The sequence below is a fragment of the Ctenopharyngodon idella genome, chromosome 21 (genome assembly GCF_019924925.1).
Source record: "Ctenopharyngodon idella isolate HZGC_01 chromosome 21, HZGC01, whole genome shotgun sequence".
In the NCBI taxonomy this organism is placed as follows: Eukaryota; Metazoa; Chordata; class Actinopteri; order Cypriniformes; family Xenocyprididae; genus Ctenopharyngodon; species Ctenopharyngodon idella.
This window is the reverse complement of record NC_067240.1, coordinates 19,993,420-20,019,206: the sequence shown is the minus strand read 5'-3', so window position 1 is coordinate 20,019,206 and position 25,787 is coordinate 19,993,420. Positions and strand designations below refer to the sequence as shown.

Here is a 25,787-nt window from a genome sequence, read left to right as displayed (position 1 = left end):
CCCCCAATCCATCGCTCTCTTGCTCTCTCTCTCTCTCTCTCTCTCTCTCTCTCTCTGTTCAGGAACAACTAGTGAGGACGAACTCGCGCTAGTTCTGCGAGTCCGTACCAAGTTTGTGACCTGGAATAAACGAGAGACTTCTAAAAGCACAGCGTCCAGAGGAGCCGTTAACCGTCTTGAGAAAGGGGGAGAGCAAATTTAAAGACAAAATCAGCGTATATTCCCCAAAGACAGAGGTTAGTGATTCATTTGATTGACAGATACGCAGTTCCTCATGATGGAATGCTGCATTGTGACGACATGCGCCTTGTCTAGTTTTGTAAAGTTATGTTCTGTTATTACGTAAGGCTGTGACATCATCATAACCATCAGTGCAGCACGTTCTGCTGGATTATTGAGTTGCTGTAGAAATATTTATAATTAAAGGCCAGGTGTGCGCGGAGCTTATTGAGAAGAATAGCGGACGCGGTATACAGTGGCATTGGTATATTTTCATTCTGTCCCTTTTGTAAATTTGGAAGGATTATGTCTGGAGGGGGCAGAGGGGGAGACACATGGTTAGTTTGGCATGACTATATTAGGAAAGTGACCGTGTCTGAAGACAGTGAGGGGGCCTTCTCACATGGGACAAACTGTTGTGTGGTTTAAAGATACTGCATTCTGAAAGGGGTTTAACAACTCTACCCATGTGGTGTAGTATCAGTGTCAATTACGTTTAATTGTGTGTCTCAAACTTTGATATTAACATATTTTTCTGCTATAAATGAAAGTAGTTATACATGTGTAAATTACAAACAGTGCAGTGCTGCTGTACTTACCCCTAACGCTAGTAGAAAACATGAATGTTTTAAATTAGGCACATGAATTGTAGCAATCAGATATGCTTGTTAAAGATAATTATTGTCATTCCTTATCACCACAATTTAAATTAAAAATGCTAAACATATGGAAAACCGTTTAATTGAAAATACGCAATATAGAAACGTAAAAGCTAAAAGCTCTAAAAACACAGCAATAGGCCTGCATGTCTGGTCATCAACTTATGTGGTATCAGATGAAACCAGTAATGTCATTTAACATCAATTTTTAAAAAAAAGTATAGTTCTGGTCCTAAAATGTATGAAATAGGATCAGCTCACACCAGTTCGGCATATCGCTGGGCTGTAGCCATAACGTTATCATTATTTTTTATTGCATAGCATTGTTCTGTTATGTCATGGCCTATATATTCAAGTGGAAGGATTACGCTTAAAGGTGTTTTAAGGAAAATTTGCATGTAAAAGTTTAACATGTAAGTCTTTTATCAACGGCTTCTCATACTTTGTTGATTAACATGATTGCACATCATTGTCAGCGCTGGTATCAATCTTGAGAAAGTTTGAAAGCAGTGAAAGTTTAATGAAAACCAACTCAAAATAACACTTCTCAGAATAATGAATACAAAGACATGTAAAACAGAACAACCAACATAATATTGTTGAGAACGGGCAGTGAACTGAACAAACTCAGGGTTAAATAACACACGCCAAACTAATCAACGAAATAGAGAACAGGTGCAGATCGTAATCAATCAATGAAAAACCCAGGAAACCAAACTCAAACACGGGAAACTAAACTAAAACAAGTGCAAAACCAACCCAAAACAGACATTAAACCCAGAATACCTGTATCAATCATATTATAAGTGAAATTTTACTTTCTTACCTCAGATTTTTGTTTTTGTTTTTTTGTTCTGTAAATCATTCAAGCTAACTTCTGCTCTCACCTCAGGAGGGTCAAACATGAAAGTGATTTCGTCCCTGTGGCTAATTTCTAATTGGCTAAACTGATGACGTTATCATTCAGTCTGTGTTACAACACTCCCTGATCTTTCCGGTGTTTTTAAGCTTTTGCCCAGCCATGATTTGTTCTCTGTTGTTCAATAGGCGCTATTTAGGGTGCTTTGTGTTGGTGAGGCAGAATGTGTGTGTTTATTTATGTCAATGATCTGTTGAAATTTCCACAAATAATACTCTCTCATATGACAACAGGGAAAAAATATGGATTTTAAAAGAAGAGATAATTACATTACAATGTACAGTAATATGTTTATCACAGTTATCCTCGTCACCTAATATTTCCTGCTTATTATTCTTAAATTATTATTACTGTTATTAATAATTATAACGATGTGTTCAGTGTTAATTATGTGTAATGCTGTGTATATTACTTTAATCTTAATATGAATCTGTGTATTAACAGACCAGTATTTGAGGAGTACCAAGTAATGTATCTTACTGACATTAATAAAGCAAATACATTTTTTTAATGATTTGTTTGTTACTTTCTTTGCCCAAATACATGTTTTTAAATAAAATGATTATAATACAATATTAAAATAATTACTATCAGAAATATATTTTAATGTAAAAAAAAAAAAAAAATCACAACATACAGGTTTACAGGTTAGTGTCTCATCAACTACACATTTCTCATTTATGTTGTACTAACCTTTTAGTTGCAGTATATTTGTAATTTGGAAAAATCTGTTTCATGAACTCAGAAAATGTAAGTTTTATTTAATAAAAATACAGAATCTATTTAAATGACATGTTAAAAAGGGGAAATAAACAACAGACAATAGTCGATAGTCAACACAAATGGTAACACTTTACAATAAGGTTCATTAGTTAACATTAGTTAACTACTTTAGTTAACATGACCTAATAATGAACTACACTTCTACATCATTTATAAATCTTAGTTAATGATAATTTCAACATTTACTAATACATTATTAAAATCTTGTTAACATTAGTTAAACCACTGTGAACTAACATGAACAAACAATGAACTGCTGTATTTTCATTAACTAACGTTAAAAAAGATTAATAAATACAGTAACAAATGTATTGCTCATGGTTAGTTCATGTTAGTTAATACATTAACTAATATTAACAAATGAACCTTATTGTAAAGTGTTATCACACAAATAACAGTGTGATAGTGATTCCTGAGCAGCTTTACAATGGAGTGTACACAAAATAATGATTAACTATAGTTTGCATTATATAGGCTATTCTGTATACAATATGCACATACAGTATATATGTTTGATGCTTTTCCACCCTTTCTCTGTTTTTTCACAGCTATGAGTCGCAGCATTGTGCGCCAGAGTAAGTTCCGGCATGTTTTTGGGCAGGCGGTGAAGGCGGATCAAGGTTATGATGATATTCGGGTTTCCAAAGTGACATGGGACAGCTCATTCTGTGCAGTTAACCCAAAGTTTCTGGCAGTTATAGTGGAATCCAGTGGCGGTGGAGCCTTTCTGGTCCTGCCTCTCTCAAAGGTAAGCAGCTTGAAGAGAGACTACTGGAACATGTAAAGTTCAGCGCTCTGCTTTGTCTTTAGAGGTAGTGCACTGTCAAGGTACAATAATACAATCTGTGGTCCTAATATAATGTACTTTATACATGTTATATGTATGTCAAACAACCTTTGTAGGTACTTTAGACATTCTGGGGTAACACTTTATTTTACAGTGTCATTGTTACACGTTACATGTAGTTACTGTAGTAATAACTAGAAATTATGCATAATTACATGCAGCTAACCCTAAACCAAACCCTCATCCTAACCCTAAACCTATAGTAAGTACATGCAGTTAATTATTATTACTCAGTACTTAAATGTATAATTACACTGTAATACTGACACCTTAAAATAAAGTGTAACACATTCTGCTAACTACAAGTAATTACATGTAACTACATGTTAACTAACTCTCATTAGAGTTTTAGTAGACTGTCTGCTTAAAATCTGCTAACACTTTATTTTGATGGCAACTTATTTTACTCAAACCCTAACACCTCACCCTAACCTAACACTCTACTAACAGTCTACTAATACTCTGAGAGTTAGTTGACATGTAGTTGCAAAGTTACTTATAGTTAGTAATAAAGTGTAACCCCTTTGTCTATTCTTTCATCTTCATGGGGCTATATTTATGGGTATGTTTGTTCAAGAGTCTCAACCGTGGCTCATGTTAAGGGTGCCCATCCCCCACAGGGCTTCAATTTCACCCTCATGGAGGCAAAGGTTTGGATCCCATGGAAACAGAGTACACAACTTGCATATGTTGTCTGAAACTACTTCTGTGACATACCGCAGCTGAGTTTAGAGATGATAAGTAAGCGTTTGTGAGTTGATGTAATCCCCATCATGCATTGTCATCTCTTCTTATCTGTTGAACTTTAGCAGATTGCATTGCAATATCAGCAAAGCAATAGAAATCATTATGCCAATATGAAGATCTTATGTCCATGTATCTTATAATCTATAATATTTTATCACAAATACTGATGGAACTATGAAAATACTAAGTACGTTTTTCACCATCAGATTTCTAATACAGTTTATTAAGTTAATGTCATCGGTATGCCGGCATATTAGTTTATAGAACTTTATAGAATCTGCTGGTTTCTTCAGAATGCACCCATGCTTATTTCTACATTCTGTAAGACTGACACTGACAAATGTAAGCATATGATGTTCCTATTGGGATTTCACAGATGCAATGGTTTCAAAAAGTATTTGGACACCTAAAATGCCTAAATGTCACTGAATTAGTGTTATGTTTAAAATCATCGTTTTTGTAGCTTTAACGATCTATAACAATTTAAATAAATAAATAAATGACAATAAATATTTATTTCCCATAAATTAAAGACAATATTTGTATGATAATTTTTTAACTGTGGTAACAGGGTTGACTAGTTGAGCTTGAGGAACATAGTCTTCAATTACTGCCAAAAATAAAAAAAAAAATAAAAAAAAAAATAAAAAATAGAATGAGCTGGGCCGTAGAAAGAGGCCAAATAAAGTTACTTCCTGGGTGATACAATTTTAATAATCTTTCATTTATTAATGGGGGGAAATTATGCTGTGACAGGGCTGCATGCCAAATGTGGGATGCAGCTAAATGTATTTTTACAAAATACATTATTTAAAATTTTTGGGTCAATAAGTCTTTTTTTTTTTTTTAAGAAATGAATGCTTTTTTATTCAGCAAGGAAATTGATCAAAAGTTACAGTAAATAAATGTATAATATTACAAAATATTTATATTTCAAATAAATGGATTTCATAGATGCACAGATATTTGGACACTTACATTAGATAACACTGGTCTACTATTTTGGTCACTGATATTTTGCCAAGTAAGACATGTTCCTGGAACAACATTTCTGTCTGAAAATTTTGTCCTATCCCTAACCCTAAACCTAACCATTCACATAACTTATCCCTAAAATCAGAGGGAAATGATAGAAGCACCTAACCCTGATTGTAAGCCTAAACTGTAAACTTGTCCCTTAAATCTCATTGGTTGATTGGAATGTTGTTCCAGGATCAACAAAGATGTTGATCCAGGAACATGTTGTACTTGGTGGAATCACATTCACCTGTGTGGTCAGTACCTGTCACCTGTCCAGTTTATGGAACACTTTAAAAATCAGCAAAAGGTTTATATAAATCAAATTTATTATGAAACAAATGGCAAAAAACTATGTACATAGTTTAGTCTTGTTGTGTCTACTCTGTGCTTCTTGGCTTGTCTCTTGTAATCATTAAATGGAGCATCACTTGTCACTGTCCAGCAATAGTCTGCAAGCATTGATTGGCTCCATTTGCCCTGATAGCATTTCTCCATTGTTGCAGTGTCCTGGTGAAATTGCTCGCCGTGCTCGTCACTCACTGCTCTGTTGTTCAGTGGAAAAAAATCTAGATGAGAGTGCAAAAAATGTATCTTTAGTGACGTGTCGCAACCAAAGCTTTTGTATGCCTTGAGGAGGTTTTCCACCAACAACCTGTAGTTGTCTGCCTTGTTGTTTCTGAGAAAATTTATTGCCTCTAACTTGAAGGCTTTCCATTGCTGTCTTTTCCTTGCCACACAGTGCATGGTCAAATGCATCATCTCAAAGTTCATGAATCTGAGGGCCAACAAAGACACCTTCCCCATTTTGCTTCACTTAACCTTAGAAATTTTCCACGGAGGCACTTGAAAGCTTCTTGTGTTTTGTCCATGGCCTTGACAAAGTTCTTCATCAGACCCAACATGATGTGTAAGGGCGATAACAAAATCTTCCTTGATTCAACAAGTGGTGGATGCTGAACACGTTTCCCCCCAGGCGTCAATGACTGTCGGAGTGGCCAATCTTTCTTGATGTAATGGGAATCTCTTGCACGACTATCCCATTCGCAGAGAAAACAGCAGTACGTTGTGTATCCAGTCTGCAGACCAAGCACAAGAGAACCAACCTTCAAATCGCCACAAAGCTGCCACTGATGTTGGTCATAGTTTATGTACCCCAAAAGTTGACCATCACCAACAGGAATTGATGCCAAAATATTGCCATTATGCAGCAAAACAGCTTGTCGTATATGTCATATATACTAACCCAGTAGCATATCTTGAAGACTAGAGCCAATCAACAATTTAAAGCACCATTTTCATTTTTTAATTACTCTCAGTTGGGCCTATGGTCATTTTAGTGAATGTTCACACAAGTATAATTTATCATATTAACTGATGAACACACATTTTGACAACCAAAGACTGTCTAAATTTGGCTGAATTTTAAATAGTAGGCTAATAATATTGTGTAATATTGCTTGAAAAGTGTGCTTGTGCTATCTTTCTTTATAGTAAATGACCTTGGTTTGATATTTTTGTTATAAAATGAGTGAAGTTTTAAAATAAGATTAAAACAAATGTTCTGATAGATACATTTGGGACTACTGTAACTATAGTTCTCATATAAATATGATTTTGAAGTAGGCCATGTAGGTAAACTCATGTGGAGATGCTGAGTTTGACATTAAAACATCTTAAATGGTTTCTAGTTGTTCCTAATGCATGTGCAACCTTTGTCAGATGAAACAAAGTCAAGCATAATATGTTTAGCCACAGCAGTGTATCACACACCGGTGGATCCATTTTTTTGAATTTGTCTTAAATTTCTAAGGGTCCATCAGTTAATGCCCTTTTAGTGTAGCCTCTCTGCCGAGTCACGAGCATATATCAGCAGTCCTGGATAGACACGCTATAAATACCCAGCTAGCCATCTCCCCTGTGCTCAGTCTCAGGCAGGCCAAAAGAAAAACTCCCTTTTCAACGCCTCATCACAGGGTTATAAATACACACCAGGAGTATGAGAAGGGGAGTGACTGGAGAAGGAGCAGCCGAACACAGAGCCAACACGTGCTCCCATTAGCTCAACATGAATAACAAAATAACATCAAAGTTACATCAGAATCCTTATAGAATAACTAGAATCACTTACAGAATATGCCTTGATAACATCAGTTTAGAAATACATGCTAGGCACTTTCCTAAATAGGACTGGAAAATCAAACAAACAAAAAGTGTGTGTATGTGTGCGTGCGTGTGTGTGTGTGTGTGTGTGTGTGTGTGTGTGTGTCAGTGAAAGGCGGAGCTTAACCTTCAGAAAATGTTGACATCAAACTAAATATTAAATGAGCTGTTTTATTTATTTTGCAACACTGTGAAACAAAACTTGGGATACATCTACATGTTTTAAATGTTTAAAACCCTGATTTGTGTGATTTTTGTACCACTAAACATTAAATGTATGAATGAACGAACAAACAAATTATTTTTTTGCCCCCATAAATTAAAGAAAATATTTTATCTTTTTTTTTTTTTTTAACTTTGGTAACAGGGTTGAATAGTTAATCTTGATGAACACAGCCTTCAATTTCTGTAAAATTTGATGAAAATGGAATGAGCTGGGCTGTATTAGTCACTTAGTCAGAATTAGTCAATTACAGGCCAATCTCGAATCTACCTTTTCTGTCAAAGATACTAGAAAAGGCAGTATCCTCACAACTATGTTCCTTTTTAGAAAGAAATGGTATCTGTGAGGATTTCCAGTCAGGATTTAGACCGTACCATAGTACTGAGATGGCTCTTATTAGAGTTACAAATTATTTGCTCTTATCATCGGATCATGGCTATATTTCTCTATTAGTGTTACTGGATCTTAGTGCTGCATTTGACACTATCGACCACAACATTCTTTTGAATAGACTCGAAAATGATGTTGGCATTAGTGGAATTGCATTGGCATGGTTCAAATCATACTTATCTGACCATTATAAGTTTGTAGTAGTAAGCGAAGAGATGTCAGTATCGATCACAAGATCAGTATGGAGTACCGCAAGGCTCAGTACTAGGACCGTTGCTGTTCACTTTGTACATGCTAACCTTGGGAGATATCATTATAAAGCATGGCATTAGTTTTCATTGTTATGCTGATGATACATTTCTTCGCGCCCTGATGAATCTTACCAATTCACAAAATTAACGGAATGCATAGCTGATATAAAAAATAGGATGACTAGGAATTTCCTACTACTTAATTCTGAAAAAACAGAGATTCTAATTATTGGACCAAAAACCTCCACACATAATCACCTAGAATACTGTCTAACACTTGATGGCTGCTCTGTTAAGTCTTCGTCGTCAGTTAGGAACCTGGGTGTGCTCTTTGATACCAATCTTTAATTTGAAAGCCACGTTTCTAGCATCTGTAAAACCACATTCTTCCATCTTAAAAATATATCTAAATTACGACATGTGCTCTCAATGACAAATGCAGAAAAGTTAGTTCATGCGTTCATGACCTCAAGGCTAGATTATTGTAATGCTCTACTGGGTGGTTGCCCTGCGCGCTTAATAAACAAACGCCAGCTGATCCAAAACGCAGCAGCTAGAGTTCTTACTAGAACTAGGAAGTGTGACCATATTAGCCCGGTTCTGTCAACACTGCATTGGCTCCCTATTAAACATCGTATAGATTTTAGAATCTTGCTGATTACTTACAAAGCACTAAATGGTTTAGCTCCCCAGTACTTGAGCGAGCTCTTAACACATTATAGTCCTTCACGTCTATTGCTATCTCAAAATTCTGGCCAGTTGATATTACCTAGAATATCAAAATTGACTGCTGGCGGTAGATCCTTTTCCTTTTTAGCATCTAAACTTTGGAACTGTCTTCCTATCATTTTTCGGGAAGCAGACACACTCTGTCAGTTTAAATCTAGATATAAAAATCTAGAATAAAACACATCTCTTTAGCCTGGCATACACATAACACATTATCAACTTCTATAATTCAAATCATGTAAATTGATAGGCTGCATAAATTAGGTCAGCCGGAACTGGGAACACTTCCCATAACACCTGATGTACTTGCTACATCATAAGAAGAATGGTGTCTACGCTAATATTAGTCTCTCTGTTTATCCCGAGGTTTACCGTAGTCTGCCATTTCCAGGCCGTATCCAGATGAGATGAAGGACCTGCGTCTAGACACGATGACAACGCAGCCCTGAAGTGTCAACCAAACTATCCCCTGCGAAGGCCTCCTTCCCTTTCCTTTCCCCCATGTATAGATAAAACTTTATCAAAATGATTCCAGTTTGCATGGATCCGCGGAAACGACTAATAATTCTGTATTATGCGGGCCAGACAAGTAATTTGGCGATGTCACTTTGTAAAAATGACTAAGTCTGCGCACATACACATTCAGGCGCACATACATATATTCTAAACACTTAAATGAATGGCAAGAACGCATTGCGAGTCTTCTGTTTTCAGATAAAAAGGTGTTATTTAAGCGGCCCCTAAGTTAATAATTAAAGATTTTTACAACGGAAGTGATTCAATGAAAAACTTACTTTAGCTTGATGATAACTTTTTCCTAGAGCTGCTGTAAAGCCAAAACAATCTCTGTCCATTCATTTTCCTATTATCACTGTGAAGCTGCTTTGAAACAATCTGTTTTGTGAATAGCGCTATATAAATGAAGATGACTTAACTTGATTTGACTTGACTTGTAGAAAGGGGCCAAATAACATTTCTTCCTGGGTGTCACAATTATAATAATCTTTAATTTAATATTGGGGGGAAATTATGCTGTGACAGGGCTGCATGCCAAATGTGGGATGCAGCTAAAAGTTTTTAGCTGTATACACTACTGTTCAAAAGTCTGGTGTCAGTAATATTTTATTTGAAATAAATTATTACTTTTATTTAGCAAGGATGCATCAAATTGATCAAAAGTTACAATAAAGAAATTTATGTTTCAAATAAATGCTGTTCTTTTGAGCTTTCTATTCATAAAATAATCATGAAAAAAAGTATTGTGGTTTCCACAAAAAATATGTTTTCAACATTGATAATAGGAAGAAATGTTTCTTGAGCACCAAATCAGCATTTTATAATGATTTCTGACATGTGACACTGAAGACTGGAGTAATGATGATGAAAATGTATCTTTGCCATCACAGGAATAAATGACATTATAAAATATATTGTAATAATGCTTCACAATGTTTTATTTTTACTGTATTTTTTTTTCTATCAAATAAATGCAGCCTTGGTGAGCAGAAGAGACTTCTTTGAAAATTAATCAAGTCTTAACATCATCCTTTGTTTTTATATGTTATAGATGGGTCGAGTGGACAAAAACTACCCTCTAGTGGTTGGACACTCAGGGCCTGTTCTGGACATTGACTGGTGTCCTCACAATGACAACATCCTGGCCAGCTGCTCTGAAGACACCAGTGCCATGGTAATCATCATGACAGACATTCATAAACATCTCCACTGCCTGCCAGCCACTAGCCTTGTGAAGCATGTCTCCATATATGCACACACACATACACACACACACACACACACACACACACACACACACACACACACACACAAACACACATATATATATATATATACCTTCTCACACTGAAGGGAAAGATCACAGTGACTGGCATTAGTATTAATATGAAGGGTGATGACTGGAGTTAACAGTCTGGGCATGGGACAGGATCTGATATTTATAAACACATGTAAGATAGGCGTTCTTAGCCAGAAACCTGTTCACAAATAAGCCAGTGGTAATGACAGACAAGGAAAGATGGGCCTGAGGTGTCTATAGGGATGAGTCATTTCATTTTCAGCACACACTGGAACACGTGCATCTCCTCATGCACAAACACTTCTGTATACAGCGACCATAAAGTATGTGAACACTTATGCTGTCATTTATGTCGTAATTAGACATAAACGTGGAATTACGCTTTTCTGTGGCAAAACTATCAATGGCTAAATGAATCTGCAGCGGTCATGTGGTACAAGTAGGAGCTCTCAAAAAATTCCCAGCTTGTGAGAAAGTTTTGATTACGAGCTCTATGAGTAGAGTAGTAACATAAAGGTAACATAAGCACACTTTTTTTTTTTTTTTTTTTTTTTTTTAAAGAAACATTTCATAAAAAGGTTTCGATTTTAAATTATAAAATAATACGCTATAAAAAATCATTTATCAAAGTTTTAAATAGAAGATTATTGGAGTGTGTTTTATAATATTTACTTTAAAATTTAATGTTTCAAGTTACTTGCTGTTTCTTTGTAAATATTTGTGAAATTGACAAGCAATTTCCTTTTTTTTTTTTTTCAGTGTATGTCACTGTTCAAAATTAAGACAGGATTTGGACACTGTGGTTGTCAGATTTTAGTGGGACATGTTCATAGTTAATGTGATGAGATACATTTCATCTGTGTGAACCTGAGGAGAACTGACTTCATATATCCAGTCAATCAAGATTCATTGTGAAAATAGCTCAGAAAAGTGAAGTTACTTTTGAGAAAAGCTCTAGAAGTATTTGCTTGCAGATGTTACTTGGTTTGATGTTTTGTATCTACTGTAATGACATTCCGACATCTTGAAATATGAGTATAAATACTGAAAGTATTATATAATGTATTGAAAACAGTTATCAGATGCAGTTGAGCAAGACGATGTAAACATGTATTATAATATTTGAATGCTATTAAAGCTATTTCATTACACTACATTACAAACATGAATGGCATGCATCGTATGCACTGCTGTTAGTGGAGGTTAACTGCAGCTGTCATCTGTGCTAGCAATGGCATTGCTGCTGTGCTCACTGAACACCAAAGGAACATTCCCACAACATACTGCAAACCAATATACTGTTTATCTATACCCAAAAAGTTTAATTAGGAGGCTGATTATGTTGTTCTATTATGTAACTACAGCAAAATTTAAACAAAAATAATTTACATTATACATATTAACCTGTTTGTTTAAGCATAATTATGCTTGCATGTTAATTATTAGATTAATAGTTATGTTCATATAATTAATTTAAATACAAAGTTCTGTCATGAAACTCTAGATGGCACAGGCAAATAGGCCCTTAACTCAATCTACATCATTCTCTATAGGACACAGCTAATTGGTTTCTTCTGTATCAGTAGCCAATGAGCTCGCTGCTCAACCTTCAAATACTTGGTCAGCATTTGCTGCAGCAGTGCAGCACGCTTTCAGAAACCCTCCACCTTCCCCAGCTCCACCTGTATAGATCTGCTATGGGTAATTCATGTATGCTATGCTGTACAGAAGCAGCATCTCTTACTTGCTCACAGCAGCGTGTCGTGTATGTATTGGCAATAGCAAGTCCCGTACTTGCTCTGCGGCAGCAGCAATAATCAACAGGAGCAACAATAACAGCAGCAGCAGCAGCAGCAGCAGCGTAGCAGATCTGTTCCGCCAAGACCAAACCAATTAACATGTACATGTTAAATGTATTTTCATATCCATTATCATGCCAAACAATCAGAGTTGTCATGACAAAAATAATGTATAATAAGCCATACAAGTTGCAGGATGATCTAAAAATATTAAAATTAATTATATTAAAAAATATATAAATTCTTGGAAGTTTGCTGAGGCCCCCTGGTTGAGAACTATTGCTCTAATACAGTTGTGTTCACTTAGGTATGGCAGATCCCTGACCACACTCCCTCTCGCCCCATCAGTGAGCCCATTGTGGTGCTGGAGGGTCACTCTAAACGTGTGGGCATCATCAAATGGCACCCCACTGCCCGCAACATACTCCTCACTGCAGGTAAAGATCAGTCTGCATTACTGTCTTTTAATAGACACCAACTTCTTACATTCAACAGATAGATAAATGTATAAAAATAAGGTTACTTTGTTTTATTGTAAATAAATTAGAAGAAGTTGTCTCGTCATGCAAGATGGCTTCAATTTAGTGTGCTTGTATCTCAGGCAGTGATAATCTGATCATCATCTGGAATGTGGGCACTGGAGAACCCTTGATCACAATGGATGACCATCCTGATCTCATCTACAACGTCAGCTGGAACTACAATGGTAGCCTGTTCTGCACCACCTGCAAGGACCGTCGCCTCCGAGTGTGCGATCCCCGGAAAAGCGAAGTGGTGGCGGTAAGTATTATGGCATATATGTATGTAGGAAAACCGCAGACTTGTTGGTAAACTTGGACCAGACACATTAATTCAAAACAAAAAATGTTAAGATTAACAGAGATGTGGTGGTTGAAGTGAACTTATTTTTTCTCCTGTAGGAGAGACTAGCCCCACATGAGGGCATCCGGCCAATGAGAGCCATTTTTACCAAAGAGGGCAATATTTTCACCACAGGTTTCACCAGGATGAGCCAGAGGGAGCTTGGCCTGTGGGATCCGGTAATGGAGCAAAATTAAAGGGAAAGTTCACCCAAAAATGAAAATACTGTCATTATTCACTCACCCTCATGTTGTTCCATACCCATAAGACTTTGGTTAATCTTCAAAACACAAATTAAGATATTTTTAACGAAAGCTTGTCCAGGTAATCATGACTTCCAAAAAGGTCCAAAAATATCCAAAAAGGTCACAGAGGTGTTGAAAAATGAATCCATATGAATCAAGCAGTTTAATCAATTAATTAATTAAGTCTTGTGACTTGATATGATTGATGTATATGATGAACAGATATAATTTAGGCCTTTATTCACATAAAAACACATAAATAGGGCTCATCACATATGGTAAACATGGAAGCTTGTGCATGCGTCTCATTGGTTCTTGTGCATCACACACTCACATTTGAGCTTCTGTTTACCAAATGTGATGTGCTCTGTATATATGTGTTGATATTTTAGGTGTAAATTAAAGCCTAAATTAAATCTATTTAACATATAAAGGGATTGTATCCCTTCACAAGACTTGGATTAAACCGCTCAATTCATATGGATTACTTTACGACGCCTTTATGACCTTTTTGGAACTTCTAAGTTTTGGTTACCTAGACTTTCAATAGAGGGACAGAAAGCTCTCAGGTTGCATTTAAAAAAATATCGTAATTTTGTGTTTTGAAGATTAAAGGTGCAGTAAGTGATTTCTGAAAAATGCTGTTGAAAGTGGATTCTACCGAGCACCACGGCAAGCTTGTAGCCAATCAGCAGTAGGGGGCGTATCCAGTCATGATGAGTGAGGAGAGAGAGTGAGCAAGAGGGAGATTTGAAAAAAGACTGTAGAAAGAGAGACGGCTGAGAGACACTATAAAAGAGAAAAGGTCAGAGTGATATCACTGAAAAAAAGGGGTTATGGTCAGGCAAGAGCTTTAGGACCTGCGTTAATATTAGAAAAGATTTCCAGTGCAGGAGAGACTTACTGTAAGTGGGAAGGCATGAAAACGGACGCCAAGATTGCGTTGTTTCTGCTCCATACGTGAGTAACGTTGGTTTTGAGTGTGTGCTGCTGGCAACTAACAAGAAACTCCTGCTTGTAAACTCCTGTTGTAATTCCTTGTCATTCATTCATCATCGTCGCTTTATTTTTTGCGAAGCTTTATTTTGCGAAGCTTCTGCTATGATAGAGACATCCACTCTTGCATTGCTTGTTTTTGTTTGGGTTGACTGCAAATATCAACAGTGTTCAACAATGATTCTCAGAAATTGCTTACTGCACCTTTAACCAAACTCTTATGGGTTTGGAATGACATGAGATTGAGTAAATAATGACAGAATTTTCATATTTGTGTGAACTATCCCTTTAAAGCTCTTTGATAATTCATTATCATTCAGTTTACCTCTATATTTGATTATCAGTTTGATTTCACCATCCTGGTTTTCTTTCAAATAACTGATGGTGTTCATTTCTGTCATTTTAGACTAATTTTGAAGAGCCCATAGCATTACTGGAGTTGGACACAAGTAATGGAGTTTTATTGCCTTTTTATGATCCAGACACTAACATTGTGTATCTCAGTGGCAAGGTATGACTCCATGTTTCATCTTCATTTGTTATCGTACTCAAGCTGGCACTGTAAAGTTGTCTCTGTGTCTCCACAGGGTGACAGCAGTATACGGTATTTTGAGATCACAGAGGAGCCTCCCTATGTGCATTACATCAGCACATTCAGTAGCAAGGAGCCACAGAGAGGAATGGGCTTCATGCCCAAGAGAGGAATGGACGTCACCAAGTGTGAGATTGCCAGGTCAGCTTTGCATGATTATACTTGTTGATTTGGAATATTGATCCATTGATATGTGTTAGTTGAGTTAATGGGTTAGTTTACCCAAAAATGAAAATTCTGTCATTAATTACTCACCCTCATGTCGTTCCACACCCATAAAACCTTCATTCATCTTCGGAACACAAATTAAGTTATTTTTGATGAAATCCGATGGCTCAGTGAGGCCTGCATTGCCAGTAAGATAATTAACACTTTCAGAGGCCCAGAAAGCTACTAAAGACATATTTAAAACAGTTTATGTGACTACAGTGGTTCAACCTTAATGTTATAAAGTGACGAGAATACTTTTTTGTGCCAAAAAAACACAAAATAATGACTTTATTCAACATATAGTGATGGGCGATTTCAAAACACTGCTTCATGAAGCTTCGAAGCTTTACGAATCTTTTGTTTTGAATCAGTGGTTCGGAGCGTGTATCGAACTGCCAAAGTCACACCCCCCAGTGGTGAACCATTGAAATTTCGAAACACCTATGATGTAACGAAGCCTTGTTACTGAAATCACGTGACTTTGGCAGTTTGATACCATTTGATACACACTACGAACCACTGATTCGAAACAAAAGATTTGCAAAGCTTCGAAGCTTCATGAAGCAGTGTTTTGAAACTGCCCATCACTAGATATTGTTAAATAAAGTTGTTTTTTGGCGCAAATATTCTCGTCGCTTCATAACATTAAGGTTGAACCACTGTAGTCACATGAATTGTTTTAAATACGTCTTTAGTAGCTTTCTGGACATCTGTGAAAGTGTTAATTATCCTGCTGGCAATGGAGGCTTCACTGAGCCATCAGATTTTATCAAAAACATCTTAATTTGTGTTCCGAAGATGAACGAAGGTCTTACAGGTGTGGAATGACATGAGGGTGAGTAATTAATGACAGAATTTTCATTTTTGGGTGAACTAACCCTTTAATATATGGTATACTCAAATACTTATCATTAAAAAGTTTGGGGTCAGAAGATTTTCTTTTTAAAGAAATATTATTAAAAATATATTTATATATTTATATATATGACATTAAAGCATTTATATTACCAAAGTTTTCTGTCAAACTTTCTATTCATCAAAGAATCCTGAAAAAATCCTGTTTACACAAAAATATTAAGCTGCACAACCATTTTCAGCATTGATAATAATAAGAAATGTTTCTTGAGCACCAAATAAGCATACTAGAATGATTTCATGTAACTGAAGACTGGAGTAATGACTGCAGTTATTTTGCGATTACAATGACCACCATTGCCATCACAGGAATAACTGTTAAAAAACAGTTATTTTAAATTGTAATAATATTTTACTGTTTTTACTGTATTTTTGATCAAATAAATGTAGCCTTGGTGAGCATAAACCCCATACTTTTAAATGGTAGTATACTTCATGTGTTTTTGTTGTAAGGTTTAGTACTTGATATCATTCTTCAACATATTTGTTTGATTTTGCTCAATACAAAACTAAAATTTCAATACTCATTTTGTGTATTCTTGTGCACAACTCATCAATACTTATTTAAACATTCTACATTCTTATTCTAAACATTCACATTGAGCATTCCTGAACCTTTTCTTTTTCATCATATAGATTATATAAACTCCATGAGAGAAAGTGTGAGCCTATCATGATGACAGTACCCAGAAAGGTAAGCACTTGTTCAGTGAGGGTTGTTGACGGTCATTTTAATTCTGAATGGCTAAGTATTCGAAACAAAATTAGATAATTGTTTATGAACAAGTTTGTAAAATCTGTTCATCCAGTCAACTCTTTCTCTTTCTGTTTTTATGATTCCAGTCGGACCTGTTCCAGGATGATCTGTATCCAGACACAGCAGGCCCAGATCCGGCTCTGGAACCTGAAGAATGGATGGATGGACGAGACGCAGACCCCATACTAGTGTCCATGAGGGATGGCTATGTTCCTCCAAAGAGCAGAGAGCTAAAGGTGGCCAAGAAGAACGTTCTAGACACCAGACCTGCAACACGTAGAAGCATGTCTGCTGTAGATGGAAGCAGTTTGCCAGTGAGTAGAATGTCTTGCTTATTCTTGGTCTTGAAATGTTTCTTTCATGGCTTTTGTTCCTTCATCACCTCCTTTTATCAACCCTTCTTTAGAAGCAAATAGGGCTGGGAATCTTATTCAGAACCGGGCTTATTTTATTTTTATTTTTAATTTCGGAACATCATACCAACATAGTGTTTTCTGTGGTTTTGAACCTATAGTGCTTCGGCAGATGAATGTTTTCACTGTTGCTTGATGTCTGATATGATATTACTGATTAAGAGCCCATCCACACGGAGACGCGTTTAGTTGTATACGTAAAAAATTTGCATTGTATCAGCATTTCATCCAGACGGATCCGGCGTTTGGGAGCCTGAAACCACTATTTTTTTTAAAACTGGATCCCAGAGTGGATAAATCTGAAAACAAAACCCTTGCATTTTCGTGTGTACAGCCAATCCGCTTTAAGTGTTCTTATACGTTTTAGTGTATCTCTGTGGCAGAATTACAGCGCCACATACTGGTCTGGTATGTATACTACATCGTTTTGAATCGGTTTCAGTGGTTTAGTGTGTACGCAGGTTTTTCTTGAGACAACAACGTGTTTACGAGGAAAAAAAAAAGATCAGATAGGGAAAGCTCTGGCTTCATGTGGATGTGGCCTGTTCTTTTCATTACATTGTCCATGCAATAACAACAACAACAAAAAAACAATCAAAAAATGTACCTTTACACGACATTGATGTACTAAAAATGGAAAAGTTTATCTTTTGCATTTTTTGCATTCAGGTGACAACATTTTCAAAATGTTGTCACCTGTCCCCTTTCACACAGATCCCCGAAAACGATTTATACGGTTTCATGCTGCCAGGCCAGTAGTTGGCATTGTCACTTTGTTAAGAGAAACTATGCGCCTATAGACTGAGCACGTAATATGCATACACATGACGTCACCGTTGTCACAAATTCACATTTTTGTAGTTTAAACAGAGACGATAACGGTATCGTTTTCAAAAACTTGCACTTTGAAACCTGTTTTCAAAAGTTTGCGTTTTCAGGCCCCCAAAACACTGTCGTCGTGAAAATGACTCTATCGGTACAAAATATAGTAAATGCTATATTGTTTGGATCAGTTTTTTTTTTAATCAAATTTGGTACTTGTTTGATTTCTAAGAATCATAAAACAATCATTAAAATGTAATCTGAATCAGAATCATTAAATTCCTTTCGATTCCCATCCCTAGAAGCTAAGCATGTCTTTTCATTTCCTGATTCAGTCGATCCTTGACTTGCTCTTTTGCTTTTTTCCTCTTTTTTGCTCTTATTCATCCTCTTTCCACTACTCTTCTGTTCTATTTCCTCTTTCCATCTGCCATCCTTTCTTCCCCCGCTTTCTCTTCATATCTTTCAAACTCTAGCCACAGTTGTTGGAGAAGCTTGTTGAGGAGATCCAAAATCTGAAGGCCACAGTTCTCTCTCAGGAGAAGCGAATCTGTGACTTGGAGAATAAGCTCTCTAAGTACACTAATGGCACAGTCTGAATAACTCATCCTGTGCACATTACCCAATTCACTGCTAACTCTCACAACTAAAGTAAGAGCACAGATAGGCCAAGCCACCTCAACTCACCCCAGCTATGATTTAGTTTTATCAACACTGTAACTACAGTTCAAGTGGCTGTACAGGCCACTTGACTTCACAGGCTCTTTCTAAATGTGAATGAATCACTTATAGTAGTTACATTTTGGAGCATTAGGAGATTTAATTTTGCAAAGGCACTAATAATGCTTTCCTGATGCTTTGTAGTAACATTGTTAATATTGTGTAGTAGTACACAATATTAGCTATATTCCTTAAATGCTTAAGGAATCATATTAGGAAGCATTTATGTCAGCTATGTAAAGGGTAGGCAAGACCACCTTCATTTTATGACTTACAAATCCTTGTATGCACTTACCGCTTTTTAACCTTGAAATGCTGACAATGAATGTAGCTGCAGCGTCCTGTAGTGGTTAACAGTCACAGTGTCTTTGGTAGTCTCTGTGTGAACATACCTCATTGTAAAGACCAGGACTTGGGATCAGATGGTAGCATATATAGCTCTTATTTAGTCAGCTCTGGCCAAACAACATCTATGGCATGACTAGAATATGTCAGGACAGTAATGAGCTCAGTAAGAGTTCTGCACATCCCTTCCTGCCATTTCATTGGAAAGGAACAGTGCACCCAAAAATTAAAATTCTGTCAGGATTTACACACCCTCATGTTGTCCCAAAATATGTTTACTTTTCAGTAAAATATAAAAGAAATTTTGCAGGATGTCCAAGCTGCTCTTCTCCATAGAATGAATGAAAATGATTACTGGGGCTGTTGTGAAAGCACAAAAACAATGCAACATAAAAGTGGTCCATATGACTCATGCACTATATATTCCAAATGTTCTGAAGCCTTACGATTGCTTTGTGTGAGGAACAAACGTGGCACTACAAGATGCATCATGCCAGGTCTAAAGTCAGCAACCGGAAGGATTATTGGTTCTTGCACAAATGATTGTGATTTTACATATTTGTACAAATCATAGTTAAAGGGTAGACATTTCTGTCATTAATTACTAACCCTCATGTTGTCCCAAACCTGTAAGACCTTCGTTTGTCCTCAGAACACAAATTAAGATGTTTTTGATGAAATCTGAGGCTATCTGATCCACACATAAGCAGCAATGACACCGCATCTTTTGAGGTTCAGAAGGGTACTAAAAGACATCGATAAAATGGTCAACTTGACTACAGTGGTTCAAGCTTAATGTTACGAAGCGATGAGAATACTTTTTGTGTGCAAAAACAAAACAAAATACCGACTTTTTCAACAATATCTAGTGATGGGCGATTTCAAAACACTTATTCATGAAGCTTCAAAGCTTTATTAATCTTTTGTTTCGAATCAGTGGTTCAGAGCGTGTATCATACTGCGTGAACCACTGAAATTTCAAAAGACTTATGACATAACGATGCCTCGTTTACTGAAATCACGTGACTTTGGCGCTCCGAACCACTGATTCGAAATAAAAGATTCATAAGCTTCGAAGCTTCATGAATCAGTGTTTTGAAATCGCCCATCACTAGATATTGTTGAAAAAGTCTGTATTTTGTTTTGTTTTTGCACACAAAAAGTATTCTCGTCGTTTCATAACATTAAGCTTGAACCACTGTAGTCACATTGACCATTTTATTGATGTCTTTTAATACCCTTCTGGACCTCAAAAGATGCAGTATCATTGCTGCATATGTGTGGATCAGATACTCTTGGATTTCATCAAAAATATCTTAATTTGTGTTCTGAAGACAAACAAAGGTCTTACAGGTTTGGGACAACATGAATGTGAGCACTTAATGACAGAAATTTCATTTTTGGGTGAACTAACCCTTAAAGATCTACAACAGATTTTGGTCTGGTCCTCATACAAAACTGTATATAGACCATAACTTCAGAAGAACTGGAATATAGTGCATGAATGTTTGTATTAGTATTATACTGTTTTTTGTTTTTTTTCTTCTCCTTTGTGAAGCTTGACAGCATCAAAACACCTTTTATTGTACTGAAACAGCCTGAACATTATGCTAAACATCTTTACTAAAATCAGATGGGGTTTAAATGACATGAAGGAAAGTAAGTGAGAACAGAATCTTCATTTTTTGTTGAACTATTCCTTAAGGCAGATGCAGGTGGCTCCTGGGAAAATCTTTATTCACAAATATCAAATCTTATTAATCTAAATATGATTTGACATAAAAAGCAAAAGAATGTTAGCATAGACAGCATGCCTTTATTTGTCCCTCTTCTGTAAGGAGTGCTTGCATTATTGACTCTTAAATTGCTACTAACCTCTCACTTTACACGCCTCTTCCTTTCCAGCTTTGACCAATAGAATTAAAACTCATGTGGCCTCTGTTTAACATTTCAAAATGTAAATATTATTCTAGAAAAAAAAAAAAGCATCAAAATATCAAAACCAAAGACATTGTTTTGTTTTATGTAGAGGATAATTTGTGAGTTTTATGGTTTGAATAAAACCCTTTTTGTACAAAATGTTGCATGCATTGTCACTTATTCATAAAAATGGAAAGACACATACCACACGTTCACCATGGGTAATTACTCTTCCTGAGACTAGCTAATTTATTTCTAGTCACATAGCAGTTTCTCAGTTCAGTTTTTTACAGCTAGCTCATTTCTATTACATAACCCAGGAACAAAGGGTACTGGTTTGGGTGCAATATCCTCAAGGTCTCCTACCTATTTCAGACTGTTAATAGTCAATGCACTCCACCTCCACAGCACTTGAAGTGGATTCTGATGGCAGTAAAGGAAAGAATGGCTTGTAACTCAGACATTCAAGTAGTAAAACCACCATTAGTTCCATTAGATTGCGATTAGACTGCTTCCTATAGTTAAAAACAGTCTGTGGATCAAAGTATTGTTAATGATTTCTGAAGAAGGGGGGAGTAGAGATGTTTGCTATGGGTAGGGGAGGAGGTGCAAGTCCATTTAGGCTGCAGCACTAGTGAGAGTAGGACAGAACATTTGGTTTTAAGCTCTTTTGAGTTTTCCACTTGCTCACTTGAGGAAACTATTGCCCACCAACCTCAGTGTTAAGGTATGTTCATTGTGCCGTTGGATAGACCTATAGGTTACAGACTTAGGAGCAATCTCAGCAATGTGGGAATTCTTTCTCTGCCTGCTACCTTCTCTAATGCTGATCCTGGTAAAGATTTTGCTTCGGTGGAACTGGATCCGCCATCTTGCAGATAGTACTGTTCAGCAGTTTGGTCGCTGTATGTGGATTATGGCCTGTAGACTTCTGAAATTGCCGCATTTTCCAGTGTCCTGAATTTATAGGAGAATGCCAGGCAGAAGTCAGACTGATCTGTAAACCCACGGCCCTTGCCAGCCACCTGAAGAAACATTGCTGTGCTTTGGCCCAGCCTCCGTTGGCAAGATGGCCTCAGGCCGACCCTCATCTTCAGATAATCACCAATCTCATGTGGCCCACAAAGGAAGGTGCTGAACTCCAGGGAGGAGTCCGCTTTAAAAGGGATAACCTTCTCCTAGTGGACGGGGGTATTGTGGCCCTGGACTGGGCTGTGAGTCTGACAGACCAACAAGTTCAGGCCAAAAGGGATCATCATCATCATGGAGGAAAAGTTCTGGGCCTTCACTCCAGCAATCCGGCTATTGTTATTATAATTCCCAACGCCCTGGGAAGAATGACGCCACACTTGATCAGATTGTGCCGCCAGGCTTTGCAACAGGGTTTCTATCCAGTGGTATTCCATCGACGTGGTCAGGGTGGTTGCCCGCTGATCACTCCACACTACCAGGAGTTCGGAAATCCCTCTGACCTTGTGCAAGCGGTAGCATACTTGCGGAGTCATCATCCATCCTCAACTTTGCTTGCAATAAGTGAGGGCTCGGGATCAGGGTTGCTGCTGTCATATCTGGGGGAATGTGGCTCTTCTTCATACCTGACAGCTGCTGCTTGCATCTCTCCTGTGTTTCATGGACAACTGTGGTTTGAGTATGAGCTTCCTTGGCTCTATCACTGGATAGCCCTCATTTATCGCAAGCTTCAAATAAACAGGTAGCAAATTTCACACAAATGTAGACCTTTGATCTTTAATGAAGGTGTTATCTTACATGTATATTCTGGACTGCTGTACTGGTTAAAGGGTTAGTTCACCCAAAAATGAAAATTCCGTCATTAATTACTCACCCTCGTGCCGTTTTACACCCGTAAGACCTTCGTTGATCTTCAGAACACAAATTAAGATATTTTTGTTTAAATCCGATGGCTCCGTGAGGCCTACATAGGGAGCAATGACATTTCCTCTCTCAAGATCCATAAAGGTACTAAAAACATATTTAAATCAGTTCATGTGAGTACAGTGGTTCAATATTAATATTATAAAGCGACGAGAATATTTTTGGAGCGTAATGAATCAACGTGTCGAATCATGATTCGGATCGTGTGTCAAACCGCCAAACTGCTGAAATCACGTGACTTTGGCGCTCCGAACTGCGGATTCGACACGCTGATTCATTATACTCCGAAGCTTCCTGAAGCAGTTTTTTTTTTTTTTTTTTTTTTTTTAAATCGGCCATCACTAAATAATTTATTATTTTGTTTTTTTTGGCACAACAAAATATTATAATATTAATATTGAACCACTGTACTCACATGAACTGATTTAAATGTGTTTTTAGTACCTTTATGGATCTTGAGAGAGGAAATGTCATTGCTCCCTATGTAGGCCTCACGGAACCATCGGATTTAAACAAAAATATCTCAATTTGCGTTCCAAAGATTAACAAAGGTCTTACGGGTCTGGAACGGCATGAGCGTGAGTAATAAATGACAGAATTTTCATTTTTGGGTGAACTAACCCTTTAAGAAAAGAAATCACCCAAAAAATGCTAAATCTATAGAATTGAAAGGAAGAACGATAAAAGTAGTTCATGCAATTTATGTTAAACTGTGGTAAAATTGCATCTGCACTTCAAGAAACATCGTACGCCTTTAAGCATCACTTTTGTCAAACCTTGCGAGAATTTTGAGAGCCTTAATAATAATCTCGCCACAACTTGGCAGACAAATCATATGGACTAATTTTATGGTGCCCAATCCTGTTCCTGGAGATCTACCTTCCTGCAAAGTTCCGTTCCAAACTCTGATCAAACGCAACTGAACCAGCTAAATAAGACCTTCAGGAGCACTTGATAATTACAGACGGGCATGTTTGATCAGGGTTGGATCTGAAATTTGCAGGTGACTAGATCACCAAGAACAGGATTGGGCACCCTTTGCCTACAGCATGAATCAATTCCCTTTCTCTTATGCTGCCCACACACTACATGATTTTAGCCCTGATTTTCCACTTGTGACAATTAATAGAGATTTTAGACAAAAGCCGGAAACCATAGGTAAATTGGTGTTCATTCACGAGTGATGATCGCTCTGTGTAAAGTCAAATTTGTATAGTGTATGGGCAGCATTATTGTGTTCCACAAAAGAAAATCTTTGGCTTGTAACAACAGTAAATGATAATGTTTATTTTTGGGTGAACCGAATCTTGTGAATGGAAAAGTACAAAACCTGCAAGCCAAGTTAGGGCATTGCGAGATGTCACAGTGCAGAACTACCATAAGGCAAACAGAATTACAAACTCATTGAATTTAAACATTTAACCCCTTCCACAGGTACGCCACTGCTTTGAGTTCTGTGATGGATGTAGCAAAAATTCTGCACTGCAACTCTTTGCGAGATATGGAAGAGCTCATGTTCTGTGCTACTAAGAAGTCAGATCACAGAATGTCAGACTCAATGGACCACGTTGGAAAGGACAGTTCAAGATTATCAACAAAGTCTGACTGGGCAAATTACTGGGAAAGGAATGAACCTTTGCGAGATGCAGACGAAGTGGCAGTGCCAGTGCTCTGTTTGTGTAGCCGAGATGATCCTCTACTTCCACCTCTCTCTACTGTACCCGAGGCACTTTTTCATAATAGCCCTTACTTTATGCTGGCCATAACAGAACAGGGAGGCCACTGTGGCTTTATTCATGAGGATGGACATGGAAGGACTACTTCCTGGAGTAATTTTTTGGTGTTGGAATACTTTAGGGTAGTTGCCGATTTCTTTGGGGTAGAAGAGAAGAAGGGGTTCAAGGATGATATTGCACATCGTGGCAGCCAGGGCCTGAGGCATAGCGCCAGTAGTGCTGTACTGTCCAGAAGAAGGAGGTCAACCTTGCTCCGGAAAGAAAGGCCCATCTTAGGTTCACGAAGACGGCAGATCTCAACTCCCTCTGACACATTCACATTAGAAGAAGAGCAGGTGGATTTTACTTGGAATAGATCCTACACTCGCTGAGTGAGAGAAGCAGGTGGTATCATAAGATCATAGATTGGCAGTGCTAAACTTAATACCAAGAGGCACAGAACATGTTAGGTGCCCTCAGTTAGGAAACCACAGTTGTGTGGAAATGAGGTTACAATAGATAAAGATTTAAAGGAAAGGATCAAAATGGAGATCAAGAACATGTTGATAAATAAAAAAGGACATGTACTGACTGGCCTTAATCATGCTGACGGCTTGGTCTATACCATTTAGATGCTATATTTAGCTATCTCACTTTCTTTGTACAAACTAATCACTTGGAGCAAGTTGGGCAACTCTCTGTGCACACGACAATTTCTCCTGAATAGATATTGTACCACAGTAAAGATCTCTATGGCAAATTTTTGGGCTCCTTATCTGAATTCAAAGCACTGTATTCAAAGGAATCAATATTGCTAATTA

The 25,787-nt window shown here is 37.1% G+C and overlaps 1 protein-coding gene across 3 annotated transcripts; it reads left to right on the top strand.

Annotated features, from left to right (window-relative positions):
• Nucleotides 1-25,726, top strand: coro6 (coronin 6). 3 transcript variants are annotated; one of them, XM_051877042.1, is made up of 11 exons: nt 1-236; nt 3,129-3,328; nt 10,515-10,637; nt 12,870-12,999; nt 13,164-13,342; nt 13,483-13,602; nt 15,071-15,175; nt 15,252-15,397; nt 17,018-17,075; nt 17,225-17,452; nt 24,686-25,005. In XM_051877042.1, the coding sequence occupies exons 2-11, from the start codon at nt 3,131-3,133 to the stop codon at nt 24,779-24,781; spliced, it is 1,383 nt and encodes a 460-aa protein (XP_051733002.1). In that variant the 5' UTR covers nt 1-236; nt 3,129-3,130; the 3' UTR covers nt 24,782-25,005. The 3 variants fall into 3 exon arrangements, with proteins under 3 accessions (XP_051733002.1, XP_051733001.1, XP_051733003.1); XM_051877041.1 differs by lacking the exon at nt 24,686-25,005 and adding an exon at nt 18,850-20,117 and having other exon boundaries at nt 2-236; XM_051877043.1 differs by lacking the exons at nt 1-236; nt 3,129-3,328; nt 10,515-10,637; ... (5 more) ...; nt 17,018-17,075; nt 17,225-17,452 and adding an exon at nt 22,108-23,069 and having other exon boundaries at nt 24,686-25,726.
• The last annotated feature ends 61 nt before the right edge of the window (nt 25,727-25,787 follow it).

Bases quoted from the DNA above. Each gene is read 5' to 3' on its own strand.
- coro6 (XM_051877041.1), top strand. From the start codon at position 3,131: ATGAGTCGCAGCATTGTGCGCCAGAGTAAGTTCCGGCATGTTTTTGGG. The intron at 10,638-12,869 runs GTAATCATCATG...GTGTTCACTTAG, and splicing joins CTGAAGACACCAGTGCCATG to GTATGGCAGATCCCTGACCA. The intron at 13,343-13,482 runs GTAAGTATTATG...TTTCTCCTGTAG, and splicing joins GGAAAAGCGAAGTGGTGGCG to GAGAGACTAGCCCCACATGA.